This window comes from Aethalodelphis obliquidens, unplaced genomic scaffold (genome assembly GCF_003676395.1).
Source record: "Aethalodelphis obliquidens isolate GAN/ISIS:26980383/991018 unplaced genomic scaffold, ASM367639v1 scaffold35, whole genome shotgun sequence".
In the NCBI taxonomy this organism is placed as follows: Eukaryota; Metazoa; Chordata; class Mammalia; order Artiodactyla; family Delphinidae; genus Aethalodelphis; species Aethalodelphis obliquidens.
Genome location: NW_020837979.1, coordinates 13,147,411 through 13,161,575, shown reverse-complemented (window position 1 = coordinate 13,161,575; position 14,165 = coordinate 13,147,411). Strand labels below are relative to the sequence as shown.

The 14,165-nt window shown below is 37.6% G+C and overlaps 1 protein-coding gene and 1 pseudogene across 1 annotated transcript in view; one reads left to right on the top strand and one right to left on the bottom strand.

Moving 5' to 3' along the window:
- Window positions 1-14,165, bottom strand: part of CHMP3 (charged multivesicular body protein 3) — an 81,645-nt gene that overhangs the window by 24,134 nt on the left and 43,346 nt on the right. Inside the window, exon 3 of the mRNA XM_027129118.1 lies at window positions 10,496-10,675. Within this exon, the coding sequence (XP_026984919.1) occupies window positions 10,496-10,675 (180 nt within the window). The remainder of the gene's footprint in view (window positions 1-10,495; window positions 10,676-14,165) is intronic.
- LOC113631933 (UPF0729 protein C18orf32 homolog pseudogene) lies at window positions 6,310-8,990 on the top strand (annotated as a pseudogene).

Sequence of the window (14,165 nt, the reverse complement as noted above, 5' to 3'; positions counted from 1 at the left end):
AGAAGATCCAAAATCCTGGAAATAGAATGAAGAAAATACAAGAAACATTTAACAAGGATCCAGAAGAACTAAAGAGCAAACAAAGAGTGATGAACAACACAATAAATGAAATTAAAAATTCTCTACAAGGGATCAATAGCAGAATAACTGAGGCAGAAGAACGGATAAGTGACCTGGAAGATAAAATAGTGGAAGTAACCACTGCAGAGCAGAATAAAGAAAAAAGAATCAAAAGAATTGAGGACAGTCTCAGAGACCTTTGGGACAACATTAAACGCACCAACATTCTAATGATAGGGGTCCCAGAAGAAGAAGAGAAAAAGAAAGGGACTGAGAAAATATTTGAAGAGATTATAATTGAAAACTTCCCTAATATGGCAAAGGAAATAGTTAATCAAGCCCAGGAAGCACAGAGAGTCCCATACAGGATAAATCCAAAGACAAACATGTCAAGACACATATTAATCAAACTATCCAAAATTAAATACAAAGAAAAAATATTAAAAGCAGCAAAGGAAAAACAACAAATAACACATAAGGAAATCCCCATAAGGTTAGCAGCTGATCTTTCAGCAGAAACTCTGCAAGCCAGAAGGGAGTGGCAGGACATATTTAAAGTGATGAAGGAGAAAAACCTACAACCAAGATTACTCTACCCAGCAAGGATCTCATTCAGATTTGATGGAGAAATTAAAACCTTTACAGACAAGCAAAAGCTAAGAGAATTCAGCACCACCAAACCAGCTTTACAACAAATGCTAAAGGAACTTCTCTACGCAGGAAACACAAGAAAAGGAAAAGACCTACAATAATAAACCCAAAACAATTAAGAAAATGGTAATAGGAACATACATATCGATAATTACCTTAAATGTAAATGGATTAAATGCTCCAACCAAAAGACATAGATTGGCTGAATGGATACAGAAAAAAGACCCATATATATGCTGTCTACAAGAGACCCACTTCAGACCTAGGGACACATACAGACTAAAAGTGAGGGGATGGAAAAACATATTCCATGCAAATGGAAATCAGAAGAAAGCTGGAGTAGCAATTCTCATATCAGACAAAACAGACATTAAAACAAAGACTATTACAAGAGACAAAGGAGGACACTACATAATGATCAAGGGATCAATACAAGAAGATATAACAATTGTAAATACTTATGTACCCAACATAGGAGCACCTCAATACATAAGGCAAATGCCAACAGCCATAAAAGGGGAAATCGACAGTAGCACAGTAATAGTAGGGGACTTTAGCACCCCACTTTCACCAATGGACAGATCATCCAAAATGAAAATAAATAAGGAAACACAAGCTTTAAATTACACATTAAACAAGATGGACTTAATTGATACTTATAGGACATTCCATCCAAAAACAACAGAATACACATTATCCTCAAGTGCTCATGGAACATTCTCCAGGATAGATCATACCTTGGGTCACAAATCAAGCCTTGGTAAATTTAAGAAAATTGAAATCATATCAAGTATCTTTTCTGACCACAATGCTATGAGACTAGATTTCAATTACAGGAAAATATCTGTAAGAAATACAAACACGTGGAGGCTAAACAACACACTACTTAATAACCAAAGTATCACTGAAGAAATCAAAGAGGAAATCAAAAAATACCTAGAAACAAATGACAATGAAAACACGACCCAAAACCTATGGGATGCAGCAAAAGCAGTTCTCAGAGGGAAGTTTATAGCAATACAATCCTACCTTAAGAAACAACTCAAATAAACAACCTAACTTTACACCTAAAGCATTTCGAGAAGAAGAACAAAAAAACCCCAAAGTTAGCAGAAGGAAAGAAATGATAAAGATGAGATCAGAAATAAATGAAAGAGAAATGAAGGAAATGATAGCAAAGGTCAATAAAACTAAAAGCTGGTTCTTTGAGAAGGTTAACAAAATTGATAAACCATTAGCCAGACTTATCAAGAAAAAAAGGGAGAAGACTAAAATCAATAGAATTGGAAATGAATAAGGAGAAGTAACTGACACTGCAGAAATACAAAGGATCAGGAGAGATTACTACAAGCAACTGTATGCCAATAAAATGGAGAATGTGGAAGAAATGGACAAATTCTTAGAAATGCACCACCTTCCGAGACTGAACCAGGAAGAAGCAGAAAATATGAACAGAGCAATCACAAGCATGGAAATTGAAACTGTGATTAAAAATCTTGCAACAAACAATAGCCCAGGACCAGACGGCTTCACAGGCGAATTCTATCAAACATTTAGAGACGAGCTAACACCTATCCTTCTCAGACTCTTCCAAAATATAGCAGAGGGAGGAACACTCCCAAACTCCTTCTACGAGGCCACCATCACCTTGATACCAAAACCAGACAAGGATGTCACAAAGAAAGAAAACTACAGGCCAATATCACTGATGAACATAGATGCAAAAATCCTCAACAAAATACTAGCAAACAGAATCCAACAGCACATTAAAAGGATCATACACTATGATCAAGTGGGGTTTATCCCAGGAACCCAAGGATTCATCAATATATGCAAATCAATGAACGTGATATACCATATTAACAAACTGAAGGAGAAAAACGATATGATCATCTCAATAGATGCAGAGAAAGCTTTTGACAAAATTCAACACCCATTTATGATAAAAACCCTCCAGAAAGTAGGCATAGAGGGAACTTTCCTCAAAATAATAAAGGCCATATATGACAAATCCACAGCCAACATCGTTCTCAATGGTGAAAAACTGAAACCATTTCCACTAAGATCAGGAACAAGACAAGGCTGCCCACTCTCACCACTATTATTCAACATAGTTGTGGAAGTTTTAGCCACAGCAATCAGAGAAGAAAAAGGAATCCAAATTGGAAAAGAAGAAGTAAAGTTGTCACTGTATGCAGATGACATGACACTATACATAGAGAATCCTAAAGATGCTACCAGAAAACTACTAGAGCTAATCAATGAATTTGGTAGAGTAGCAGGATACAAAATTAATGCACAGAAATCTCTGGCATTCCTATACACTAATGATGAAAAATCTGAAAGTGAAATTAAGAAAACACTCCCATTTACCATTGCAACAAAAAGAATAAAATATTTAGCAATAAACCTACCTAAGGAGACAAAAGACCTGTATGCAGAAAATTATAAGACACTGATGAAAGAAACTAAAAATGATACAAATAGATGTAGAGATATACCATGTTCTTAGATTGGAAGAATCAACATTGTGAAAATGACTCTACTACCCAAATTAATCTACAGATTTAATGTAATCCCTATCAAACTACCACTGGCATTTTTCACAGAACTAGAACAAAAAATTTCACAATTTGTATGGAAACACAAAAGAACCCAAAGAGCCAAAGCAATCTTGAGAAAGAAAAATGGAGCTGGAGGAATCAGGCTCCCTGGCTTCAGACTATACTACAAAGCTACAGTAATCAAGACAGTATGGTACTGGAACAGAAACAGAAATATAGATCAATGGAAAAGGACAGAAAGCCCAGAGATAAACCCACGCACATATGGTCACCTTATCTTTGGTGAAGAGGCAAGAATATACAGTGGAGAAAAGAAAGCCTCTTCAATAAGTGGTGCTGGGAAAACTGGACAGCTACATGTAAAAGAATGAAATTAGAACACTCCCTAACACCATACACAAAAATAAACTCAAAATGGATTAATGACCTAAGTGTAAGGCCAGACACCATCAAACTCTTAGAGGAAAACATAGGCAGAACACTCTATGACATAAATCACAGCAAGATCCTTTTTGACCCACCTCCTAGAGAAATGGAAATTAAAAAAATAAACAAATGGGACCTAATGAAACTTAAAAGCTTTTGAACAGCAAAGGAAACCAAAAACAAGACGAAAAGACAACCCTCAGAATGGGAGAAAATATTTGCAAATGAAGGAACTGACAAAGGATTAATCTCCAAAATTTACAAGCAGCTCATGCAGCTCAACATTAGAAAAACCAACAACCCAATGCAAAAATGGGCAGAAGACCTAAATAGATATTTCTCCAAAGAAGATATACAGATTGCTAACAGACACATGAAAGAATGCTCAGCATCATTAATCATTAGAGAAATGCAAATCAAAACTACAATGAGATATCATCTCACACCGGTCAGAATGGCCATGATCAAAAAATCTACAAACAATAAATGCTGGAGAGGGTGTGGAGAAAAGGGAACCCTCTTGCACAGGGAACTATATTCAACATCCTGAGAGAAACCATAATGGAAATGAATATAAAAAGGAATATATATTAAAAAGAAGACTATCAATAATAAAGAACAAATTATATTCATGAAATAAGAACAAGATGATTTTTAAAAAATAAGATCAGAGAACTCTTTCCTGAAAATTAAAATTAAGACAGCTAAAATAAAGAATTTGAGAAGAAATAGAAAATAAAGTTGAGCAAATTTCTCAGAAAGTAGAACACAAAGACAAATTGATGATGATAATGACAATAACATTTAGAACCTAAATATACAGCAGTTACCATGTGCCAGGCACTGAATTAAGTCTCACAACTATCCTATTAGGAAGGTACTATGATTATTTCCAAAGTGAAAACAGGAAAGATAAAAAAATTAAAGGATCAGTCTGGGAAATCAACTGACTAAACAACTGACTAAAATCTTTCCTAACAACTGACTAAAATCTTTTCCTTTCAGAAAGAAACAGAAAATATAGTGGAAATGAAATGAACACATCGACATACCCAAGAACTGAAGGACCAAGAAACAGAAGGGACAGAACCCTTGCTTTTTAGAAACCCATGTCGAAATATCTGCACATGAAATTATATGATGTCTTGGATTCCCAGGGGAAAATACAGGGAGAGGCGGGGATACAGATGAAGTAAGACCAGCCAAGATTCTTGGATGGGCTTATTAATTTTGATGTATCCATTAAGATATGAGTGGAGATGTCAACTATACAATGATAAAGTCAGGCCTGAAGATAAAGATTTGGAAATCAATGGCATTTAAAGGCATGAGGTTAGATGAGATCACCTATGGGGAGAGAGGCAAGATGGAAAAGAGCAGAGGATCTAGAACAGAGCCCTAGAGTATTTTAACATACAAGTATCAAAGAGCAGATATTTTACTTTTCAGATGTGATAAAGCCACATTATAATACATATTTGAAGCAACATAATATATTATTATGGATGTATACTTAAGGGATAACAGGCTCTTGATATACGTTGTTTATGTTTACAGTTACATTCATTACTGAAAGTACATGCTACAGGAGAAGAGATATTTTTCATGTAGATTAATGAATATTTGTGAGCTATAACTCCTTGAAAAGATATTTTGGAATCAGTACACAGGAAGAAAAGGTGAACAGAAGAGACTGGTCAAGCCCACTAGTTCCCAGGGAAATGTTATAACATTTCTCAAAAATTAAAAAGTCTGACAAAGGTTGGTGGAAAGGTATGGAAAAAAGAACCCTTATCCGCTGCTGGTGGGAATACAAATTTGTCTCTTTGGAGAACAATTTTGCAATTCTAGCAAAATTTAAACCCAGCTATTTTTAACCCAGCAATTCTACTTCTGAGTATATAACTGTCCTAAAGAAACACATGTGTAAAAGTGAAAAGACATTCACAACAGCACTGTTTAGTAATAGCAAAAACTGAAAACAGCCTAAATGTCCATCAACAGGGAAGAGAAAAATAAAATGTGATACATTCACAGGATGGAATACCACCCAGTAGTTAAAAACATACTTATTTATCATATCAAACTACATTTATCATTATATCAATATATTTATCAAAATATATTTATCATATCAAAATATATTTATCATTATATTTATGGGTATATTTCAATAGGACAATGATAAATGGGAAAAAAAGATGCAGAATGGTACACACAGTATAACACCATTTATACAAATTTTAATATTCATGATAGTGGTTACCTCTGAGGAGGCTGAAAGAGAAGGGAATGGAACTGCAAAGGTATATTAAAGAAGCTTCAACTTTAGTAATACTGCTTTCTTTTACAATATAAAAACTAAGGCGGGGAGAAGCGGGGATGGGATGAATTGGGAGATTGGGACTGACATATATACACTACTATGTATAAAATAGATAACTAATGTGAACCTACTGTACAGCACAGGGGACTCTACTCAATGCTGTGGTGTGGTGACCTAAATGGGAAGGAAATCTAAAAAAACAGTGGATATATGTATAGGTATGACTGATTCACTTTGCTGTACAGCAAGAAACTAACACAATATTGTAAAGCAACTATACTCTAATAAAAATTAATTTAAAAAAACTGAGGCAAATATAACAAAATGTCAAATTGTATTTGTTCTGGGTGTTAGGTACATAAGCACGCACTATATTATCCTGTGTACTACTATCTTTGCACCTGGGGAGAAAAAGAGTCTGTGAATACAGTGCTTTATTCATAGGGGGAAAAAGGGCAAAATAAGCTATATGTTTTTTGATGTTGATTCAGTAAAGGAAATGCTGAAAATTTTAAAAATAAGCTTATCATGGTCAACTGAACATGTATCTTTTCAGCATGTTGCAGGAAAAATAGGGAGTAAATATGAAGCTTTCAATGATGGCTGTAAAAGTCAAGTATATTTAGTTAAGCTTTCAAAATAACAGATAAGATTAGACTGTTTCTCCACAGTACTGAATACCTGGCTTGTGCAAAAGGCATATATCTAGGTTATATATCCAATATTTAAAGAGTCTAAATACATCACTTTAGGGCTGAAATAACACAACTGCTAAAAGTTAAGAAGATATGGTACAAACAGTTGTCTTATTTTTTTTACTCTTTCTTAATCCATGGATTGTTTTCTTCAGTATCTGGAGAAAGAAACTGATATATTCACTATTAGGCACATTAAAAAAACCACATTCAAATGTTAAAACTGAACATAAAGAAATACCTTCAGAGCCAAGTACGACCAAATAACAGATTAAGTACTCATTTGGCACCAGCGTTTAAATTGAAACATTCAAGTCTTCTAACTTTTGAGTGTGATGTACTCATCAACATAGTAACTGACAGAGTTGAAGATATTCTTTCTTTGGCTGCACTGTGCGGCTTGCGGGATCTTAGTTCCCCGACCAGGGCTTGAACCTGGGCCACGGCAGTGAAAGCGCAGAGTCCTAACCACTGGACCACCAGGGCATTCCCTGAAGATATTCTTTAGTTAAAAATTACCCTGTAATTTCTGAATCTGTACTCAGTCTAATTATCTGACAGTTATTTGCTGCTATTCTCAAAGAACTCTAATTCTGAGTTAGGATTTCTTCATTTAACCGAAAATAAGTAAGAAAAGAAACCAACTGGATGTAAAATTTAACCTATGCCTCAAGCTGTCAGTGATCTGGAGACAGATGCCTGCGGAAGATCACAACGGTATTATACTGGACACTGAAAGGTAACTAAATTATGTTTATTTTTAAATATTATAATGAGTTTTTGAAAATTAAATTGGGCAGTGCCCACTGGGTTGGCTGTGGCATGTCCCCCTGTGACCTCCCCTCTGGAAGCGTGGACACTGCCACTGGGGCTTGGTGGTCGCAGGTCAGGATCTCAAGCCTGGGACAATGGTGTGCATTCCCTGCATCGTCATTCTAGTTGTGCTCTGGGTCTACAAAAAGTTCCTGGAACCATATATATACCCTCTGATTTCCCCCTTTGTTAGTTGTATGTGGCCTAGGAAAGCTATACAAGAATCCAATGATAAAAACAAAGGCAAAATAGACTGTAAGGGTGCAGACACAAATGGATTACCAACAAGAGGACCAACAGAAATCTCTGATAAAAAGAAAGACTTAAGTGACTGTCACAAAGGATCTCATTGTTTTAAAAATGGATCTGATAGGGCTTCCCTGGTGGCGCAATGGTTGAGAGTCTGCCTGCCGATGCAGGGAACATGGGTTCGTGCCCCGGTCCGGGAAGATCCCACATGCCGCAGAGAGGCTGGGCCCGTGAGCCATGGCTGCTGAGCCTGCGCATCCGGAGCCTGTGCTCCGCAACGGGAGAGGCCACAACAGTGAGAGGCCCGCGTACCGCAAAAAAACAAAACAAAACATAAAATGGATCTGATAGTATGAAGCACCTTCTTTGTACTTATCTCTGATCTTTTTTCCTGAGACCAGAATTTGGGCTAGATAGTTTACATATTTACCTGACACTAATCAGGAAATACCTGGTATTTGTATTTAAAATGTAGCTAGTTATATTTAATGACCTCTTCCTGAGTTCCTTTTTTATTAAAGTAGCTTTCATTTCTTTTATTGCAGTTTTAAAAATATGAATAAATAAAAGGTTCATGCCAGTAGACACTGTTCCTAAATCAGTCCCTAAAACTCCTTGGGCCTCTAGTTTTTATTCAGGCTCTTCAAATTTGAGGAGTATAATTTTACTGTGAAACAGTGCAGTGAGACTGTGCGGTGAAATGAAAGGTAGTTTTTGGAGATGATAATGACTTGAAACATAAAGATGTAATTACTGTCTAACTCAATGGAGCAGCTTATCTATGAGAGTAGTAATTACTGTTTATTGCTCTGAGGAAGACAGAAAAGACAGGGAAATGGGGTAACCTCTCTGAAAAATAGAACATCTTTAACATAAATGGCTAATGTATATTATAAAATTCTAATCCTTGTCATATTCCTTCTATTCCTACGAATGTATTAAATATTCAGTTTAGCTTGTTGTTCTTTTTTCTTTTAAAATATAAATATTTAAAAGTAAGATTTTTTAACCACATCAGAAATCAGGATTGTAATAGTGTGATGGCATCAGGATAGTTATGGAGGAGCAATATATTTTTTCTTCTTCTTTTTTAAAGTTTAGATTGTATCAGTTATTTTGTTCCATAATAAGACACTAAAATTCGTGGTTTTCAGCAACAGTGACGTGACTGCACAGTTATTTGCTGGTCTGGGCCTCTCCACATGATCTTTCATCCCGGGCCTCTTCATTTTAGTGTAAGGATCTATAAATATTCAAAGACGATGAGATGTATCTTTATACAATATTTATTTTCTCTGAAGCAAGGAGAAGTTAGAAAGGACTCCCTGCCTTGGGGCCCCAGTGAAGTCCTGGGTCCTAACTGAGGCTCTGTGAAGCTGTGTCTGGTCAAGTCATTGATCCACCTTGGACTTCCTTTGATATAAATGTGTTTCAACTTTTCTGCCCCAGCCTACCTGAGGGATAAGATAAATTCTCATTAGCAACTAAATCCAGTTGATTAATTTAGTTTGTTTTTTAAGGTATTAAAAACTATATTATGAAAATAGCAGATGTTCATAGTAGAACAATGCAAGGGCAGGTTAAATGAAAAGTTAATGTTCTTTCTCTACTCTCATTTCTTTGTTCTAGCTCCACAGATGTAACCACTATTAGCTTTTTGTATAGCCTTCTAGCAACTTTCTTTCTTTCTTTTTTTTTTTGCGGTACGCGGGCCTCTCACTGTTGTGGCCTCTCCTGTTGCGGAGCACAGGCTTCAGATGCGCAGGCTCAGCGGCCATGGCTCATGGGCCCAGCCGCTCCGCGGCATGTGGGATCTTCCCAGACTGGGGCACGAACCCACATCCCCTGCATTGGCAGGCAGACTCTCAACCACTGCACCACCAGGGAAGCCCTAGCAACTTTCTTAAAATATATCATTAAAAAAAAAAATTAAATTGATAGTACACATGTATGCTGAATACCCAATACAGGGCCTGCAGGTTCCTAAGATGTAAGAAAGCATTAGGTTGAGAGTCAGAGATGAGGCAGAAAAGGAGGTGAGTGAAAGCCAAAGACAAACTTAGACTATTTAAAATCCTGCCTGGGGCAACTCTGGGCCTAGGGCCGAAGAAACTCTTTCCTTCATCCTCCCTCTAAGGTGTGGGCGCACTGCTTATGCCTATGACTCAACCCTCAGGTCACTTTACAATACTGTTCACATGAGGAAATACAGTCTGAATTCTAAACAAAGTACATTTAGATGGAGATTTTCCCATTATTTCGACAACACTGGCAAAAGAAAATAACAATAAAATAAAAATGAGAGTAATAAGTATATTTTGCTTTTGTATAACACTCCAATTAAGACAATGTAAGTAATAAAAACCAGAGCTAAGACTGTCCTTCCTCATATATACACTAACAAATGTAAGGTAGATAGCTAATGGGAAGCAGCTGCATAGCACAGCTCGGTGCTTTGTGACCACCTGGAGGGGTGGGATAGGGAGGGTGAGAGGGAGGGAGACGCAAGCGGGAAGAGATATGGGAACATATGTATATATATAACTGATTCATTTTGTTGTGAAGCAGAAACTAACACACCATTGTAAAGCAATTATACTCCAATAAAGATGTTAAAAAAAAAAAAAAGACCTTCCTATTCAAGGAAACAGTGTTATAATAACGGCAAGAGCATCAGCTAATGATGTGGCTGTAAGGTACCGCTGTCTTACCCAGCTGATTCTTCATCCCCATGAGCACGGAGTTCATGTGTGCTTTGGATGCATAGAGCTTGCTCACGGCCTTCCTTGACCTGATCATCTCCTTGGCCAGAACCACACAGACATCCTTCTGACCCTTCTTGGCAGCATCTTTCACAGATCGTTTCACTTTTTCTTCTTCTCTTTGGATATCTAAATTTAGAACATAAGACAGAACATCAAAAAATTAAGGGTAAACCAGGAGAGTTATTGGCACTGAAATCTGTTCTTACTGTGATCTAAATGTACCTATTAAACAGGAAAACAGATAGGAGGATATAAACTAAATAAAAATAATTAATGTGGTTGGTATTCATTATTTCCGGAAACATTAAAGTAATATAAGAGTAAACAGAGGGCTTACCTGGTGGTGCAGTGGTTGAGAATCTGACTGCTAATGCAGGGGACACGGGTTCGAGCCCTGGTCTGGGAAGATCCCACATGCCATGGAGCAACTAGGCCCGTGAGCCACAACTACCGAGCCTGCGCGTCTGGAGCCTGTGCTCCACAACAAGAGAGGCCGTGATAGTGAGAGGGCCGCGCCCCGCGATGAAGAGTGGCCCCCACTTGCCACAACTAGAGAAAGCCCTCGCACAGAAACGAAGACGCAACACAGCCATAAATAAATAAATAAATAAATAAAAAGCCAAGCATTTGAAGCCCTTAAAAAAAAAAAAAGAGTAAACAGAAAAGTAAATCCTAATACACTAGACAAAATTTCAAAACTGACTTTGCAAGCCCATTCTAACATCTGTTGGTACTGGTACTAAGGAACTTTAAAAATACTGTAAATGCGGGGAATTCCCTGGTGGTCCAGTGGTTGGACTCAGCCCTTCACTGCCATGGCCCTGGGTTCAATCCCTGGTTGGGGAACTCAGATCCTGCAAGCCGCATGGCGTGGCCAAAAAGAAAAAGAATACTGTAAATGAATTCCGGAGCTTGCTCTCATAATCAATAAGTAGTATTCCCACAATTACAGGAGTACAACCTCAGTACATTTATTAATGATTTATAAAAACCTACAACTAAAGGAAAGCCTGAACATACAGAAAGTATCACATCAGTATCAACTAGAGGTAAGATATGTCTATGTTATGTGCTTTATGATTAGTGGAGATTTTTTCCAATTGTGGTAAAATATACATAACATCAAATTTACCATCCTAACCATTTTTAAGGACACAGTTCAGTGGTATTAAGTACATTCATATTGTTGTGAACCATCACCACCACCCGTCTCCAGAACTCTTTACAGTTTTCAACACTGAAACTCAAAGGCTTTAAATAATAACTCCCTATTCCCTCCTCCCACCAGCCCCTGGCAAATACCATTCCGCTTCCTGTCTTTATGAATTTGACTACTCTAGGTACCTTATGTAAGAGGAATCCTACAGTATTTTGTGTGTGTGTGTGTGACTGGCTTATTTAACTTAGCATAAAGTCTTCAAGGTTCAGCCATGTTGGAGCATGTATCAGACACCCTGCTTTTTAAAGGCTGAATATTACATTGCATATATATATCAAATTTTGTTTATCCATTCGGCTATTGACAGACACTTGGGTTGCTTTCACAACCTTTAGCTATTGTGAATAATGCTGCTATGAACATGAATGTACAAGTATCTTTTTGAGACCCTGCTTTCAAATCATTTGTGTATATACTTATATTACCATAGACTACATGGCTTAAAAATCATGAATTTATTTCTCATAGTTCTGGAAGCTGGGAAGTCCAAGATCAGTGTTCCTAGTGAGAACCTACTTCCTGGTTTGTAGGTGAATGCCCTCTTGCTGTATCTTCACAGGGCAGAGAGTTCACCTCTTGTCTCTCCTCTTATAAGGGCACTAATACCATTCATAGGGGCTACACCCTCATGACCTAATTACCTCCCAAAGGCCCCACCTCCAAATACCATCACATTGGGATTAGGGCTTCAATGTATGAAATTTAGGGGCACACAAACCTTCAGTCTATAGCATTCTGCCTCTGCGTACCCCCCCCAATTTATGTCCTTCTCATATGCAAAATGCATTCATTCCAACCCAACAGCCTCAAAAGTCTTAACTCATTCCAGCATCAACTTTAATGTTTAAGTCCAAAGTCTCATCTAAATATTCTCTAAATCAGATATGGGTGGGACCTGAAGTATGATTCAACCTGAGGCAAAATTCTTCTCCAGCTACGAATTTGTGACAGGCATAGAATAATCATTCTTACTCCAAAAGAAAAAAACAGGAAAGAAGGAAGGGGTGACAGGTCCCAAGCAAGTCCAAAACCTAGCAAGGCAAACTCCATGAGCTCTTAAGACTCAAGAATAATCCTCTGTGAGTAGAGCCACAGAGGTAGAAAACAAACTTATTTTGTTTGGGGGTGGGGTGGGGGAGGGAGAATAAATTGGGAGATTGGGATGGACATATACACACTACTATATATAAAATAGATAACTAATAAGAACCTGGGGTATAGCACAGGTAACTCTACTCAATACTCTGTAATGGACTATATGGGAAAAGAATCTATTAAAAAAAGAGTGTACATATGTACATGTATAACTGATTCACTTTGCTGTACAGCAGAAACTAACACAACACTGTAAATCAACTATACTCCAATAAAAAACAAGCAAACAAACAAGAAAAATAAGAATAAACCTCTTTGGTTTGATATTCTGACTTTCAGACCCACAAGGGTGGCAATGTCACCATGATGGCTGGTGGGGTACCATCAGGCAGCAGCTTTCTGTGGGGGCCCCACCCAAGCTGAGGTTCTGCCAGGCAAGGGGTCTTTGGTTGGAGGCAGCCTAGCATATACAGGAACTGAGGTAGTGGCCCTGATGATGTCTGAATCAGATCTGGGGACATTCTTTCCTTTCCCTGAAGAAAAGTCCAAGTTAAAAGCCTAAGTTTTACTGTCTTGTCCTGTAAAATCTAAGTCAGACAGCCTTCCTTTATTCTGACCTGGATCCGTCCCCATCAGTTCAGACTGGCAGTGATCTCTCTGGAGTAGCTGATAAAATCCATGGGTCACACCCATACTAATCTCCTTATCAAATGGTCAGTCACATAGGTCAGCCATACACTTGGTGTCTTCTGAACCAGCTCTCTCAGTTTTGCAATATGGACAAACAGAGATTATTCCAAATCTCTAAGTTCTGGTTCCACTTTGCTTAACAATTCCTTCTTCATTTCTCTCTCCTCGCATCTTACTATAAGTAGTCAGGAAGAACCATGCCACTCCTCCTATATTTTGCTTAGAAATCTCCTCAGCTAAACACACAATTTCATTGCTTGCAAGTTCTAATTTCCACAAAACAGTAGACCCTGAACACACTTCAGCCAAGTTCTTTGCCACTTTATCAAGAATTGTCTTTTCGCCACTGTCCAATTACATGTTTCTCATTTCCGTTTGAGATCTCATCAGAACGGCCTTTACCATCCATACTTCTACTAACATTATGTACATGGTTATCTATGTGTTCTCTAAGAAGATGGAGGCTTTCTCTCCAGCTCTGTTTTTTTCCCTTAAGCCCCCACCAGAATCATCTTTAAAGGTCCACTCCTGGCGAACTAGGGTTTTGTTAGCATGCAACTCGAAATTCTTCTAGCCTCTACCCATTAACCTAGTTCCAAAGCTGCTTCCACA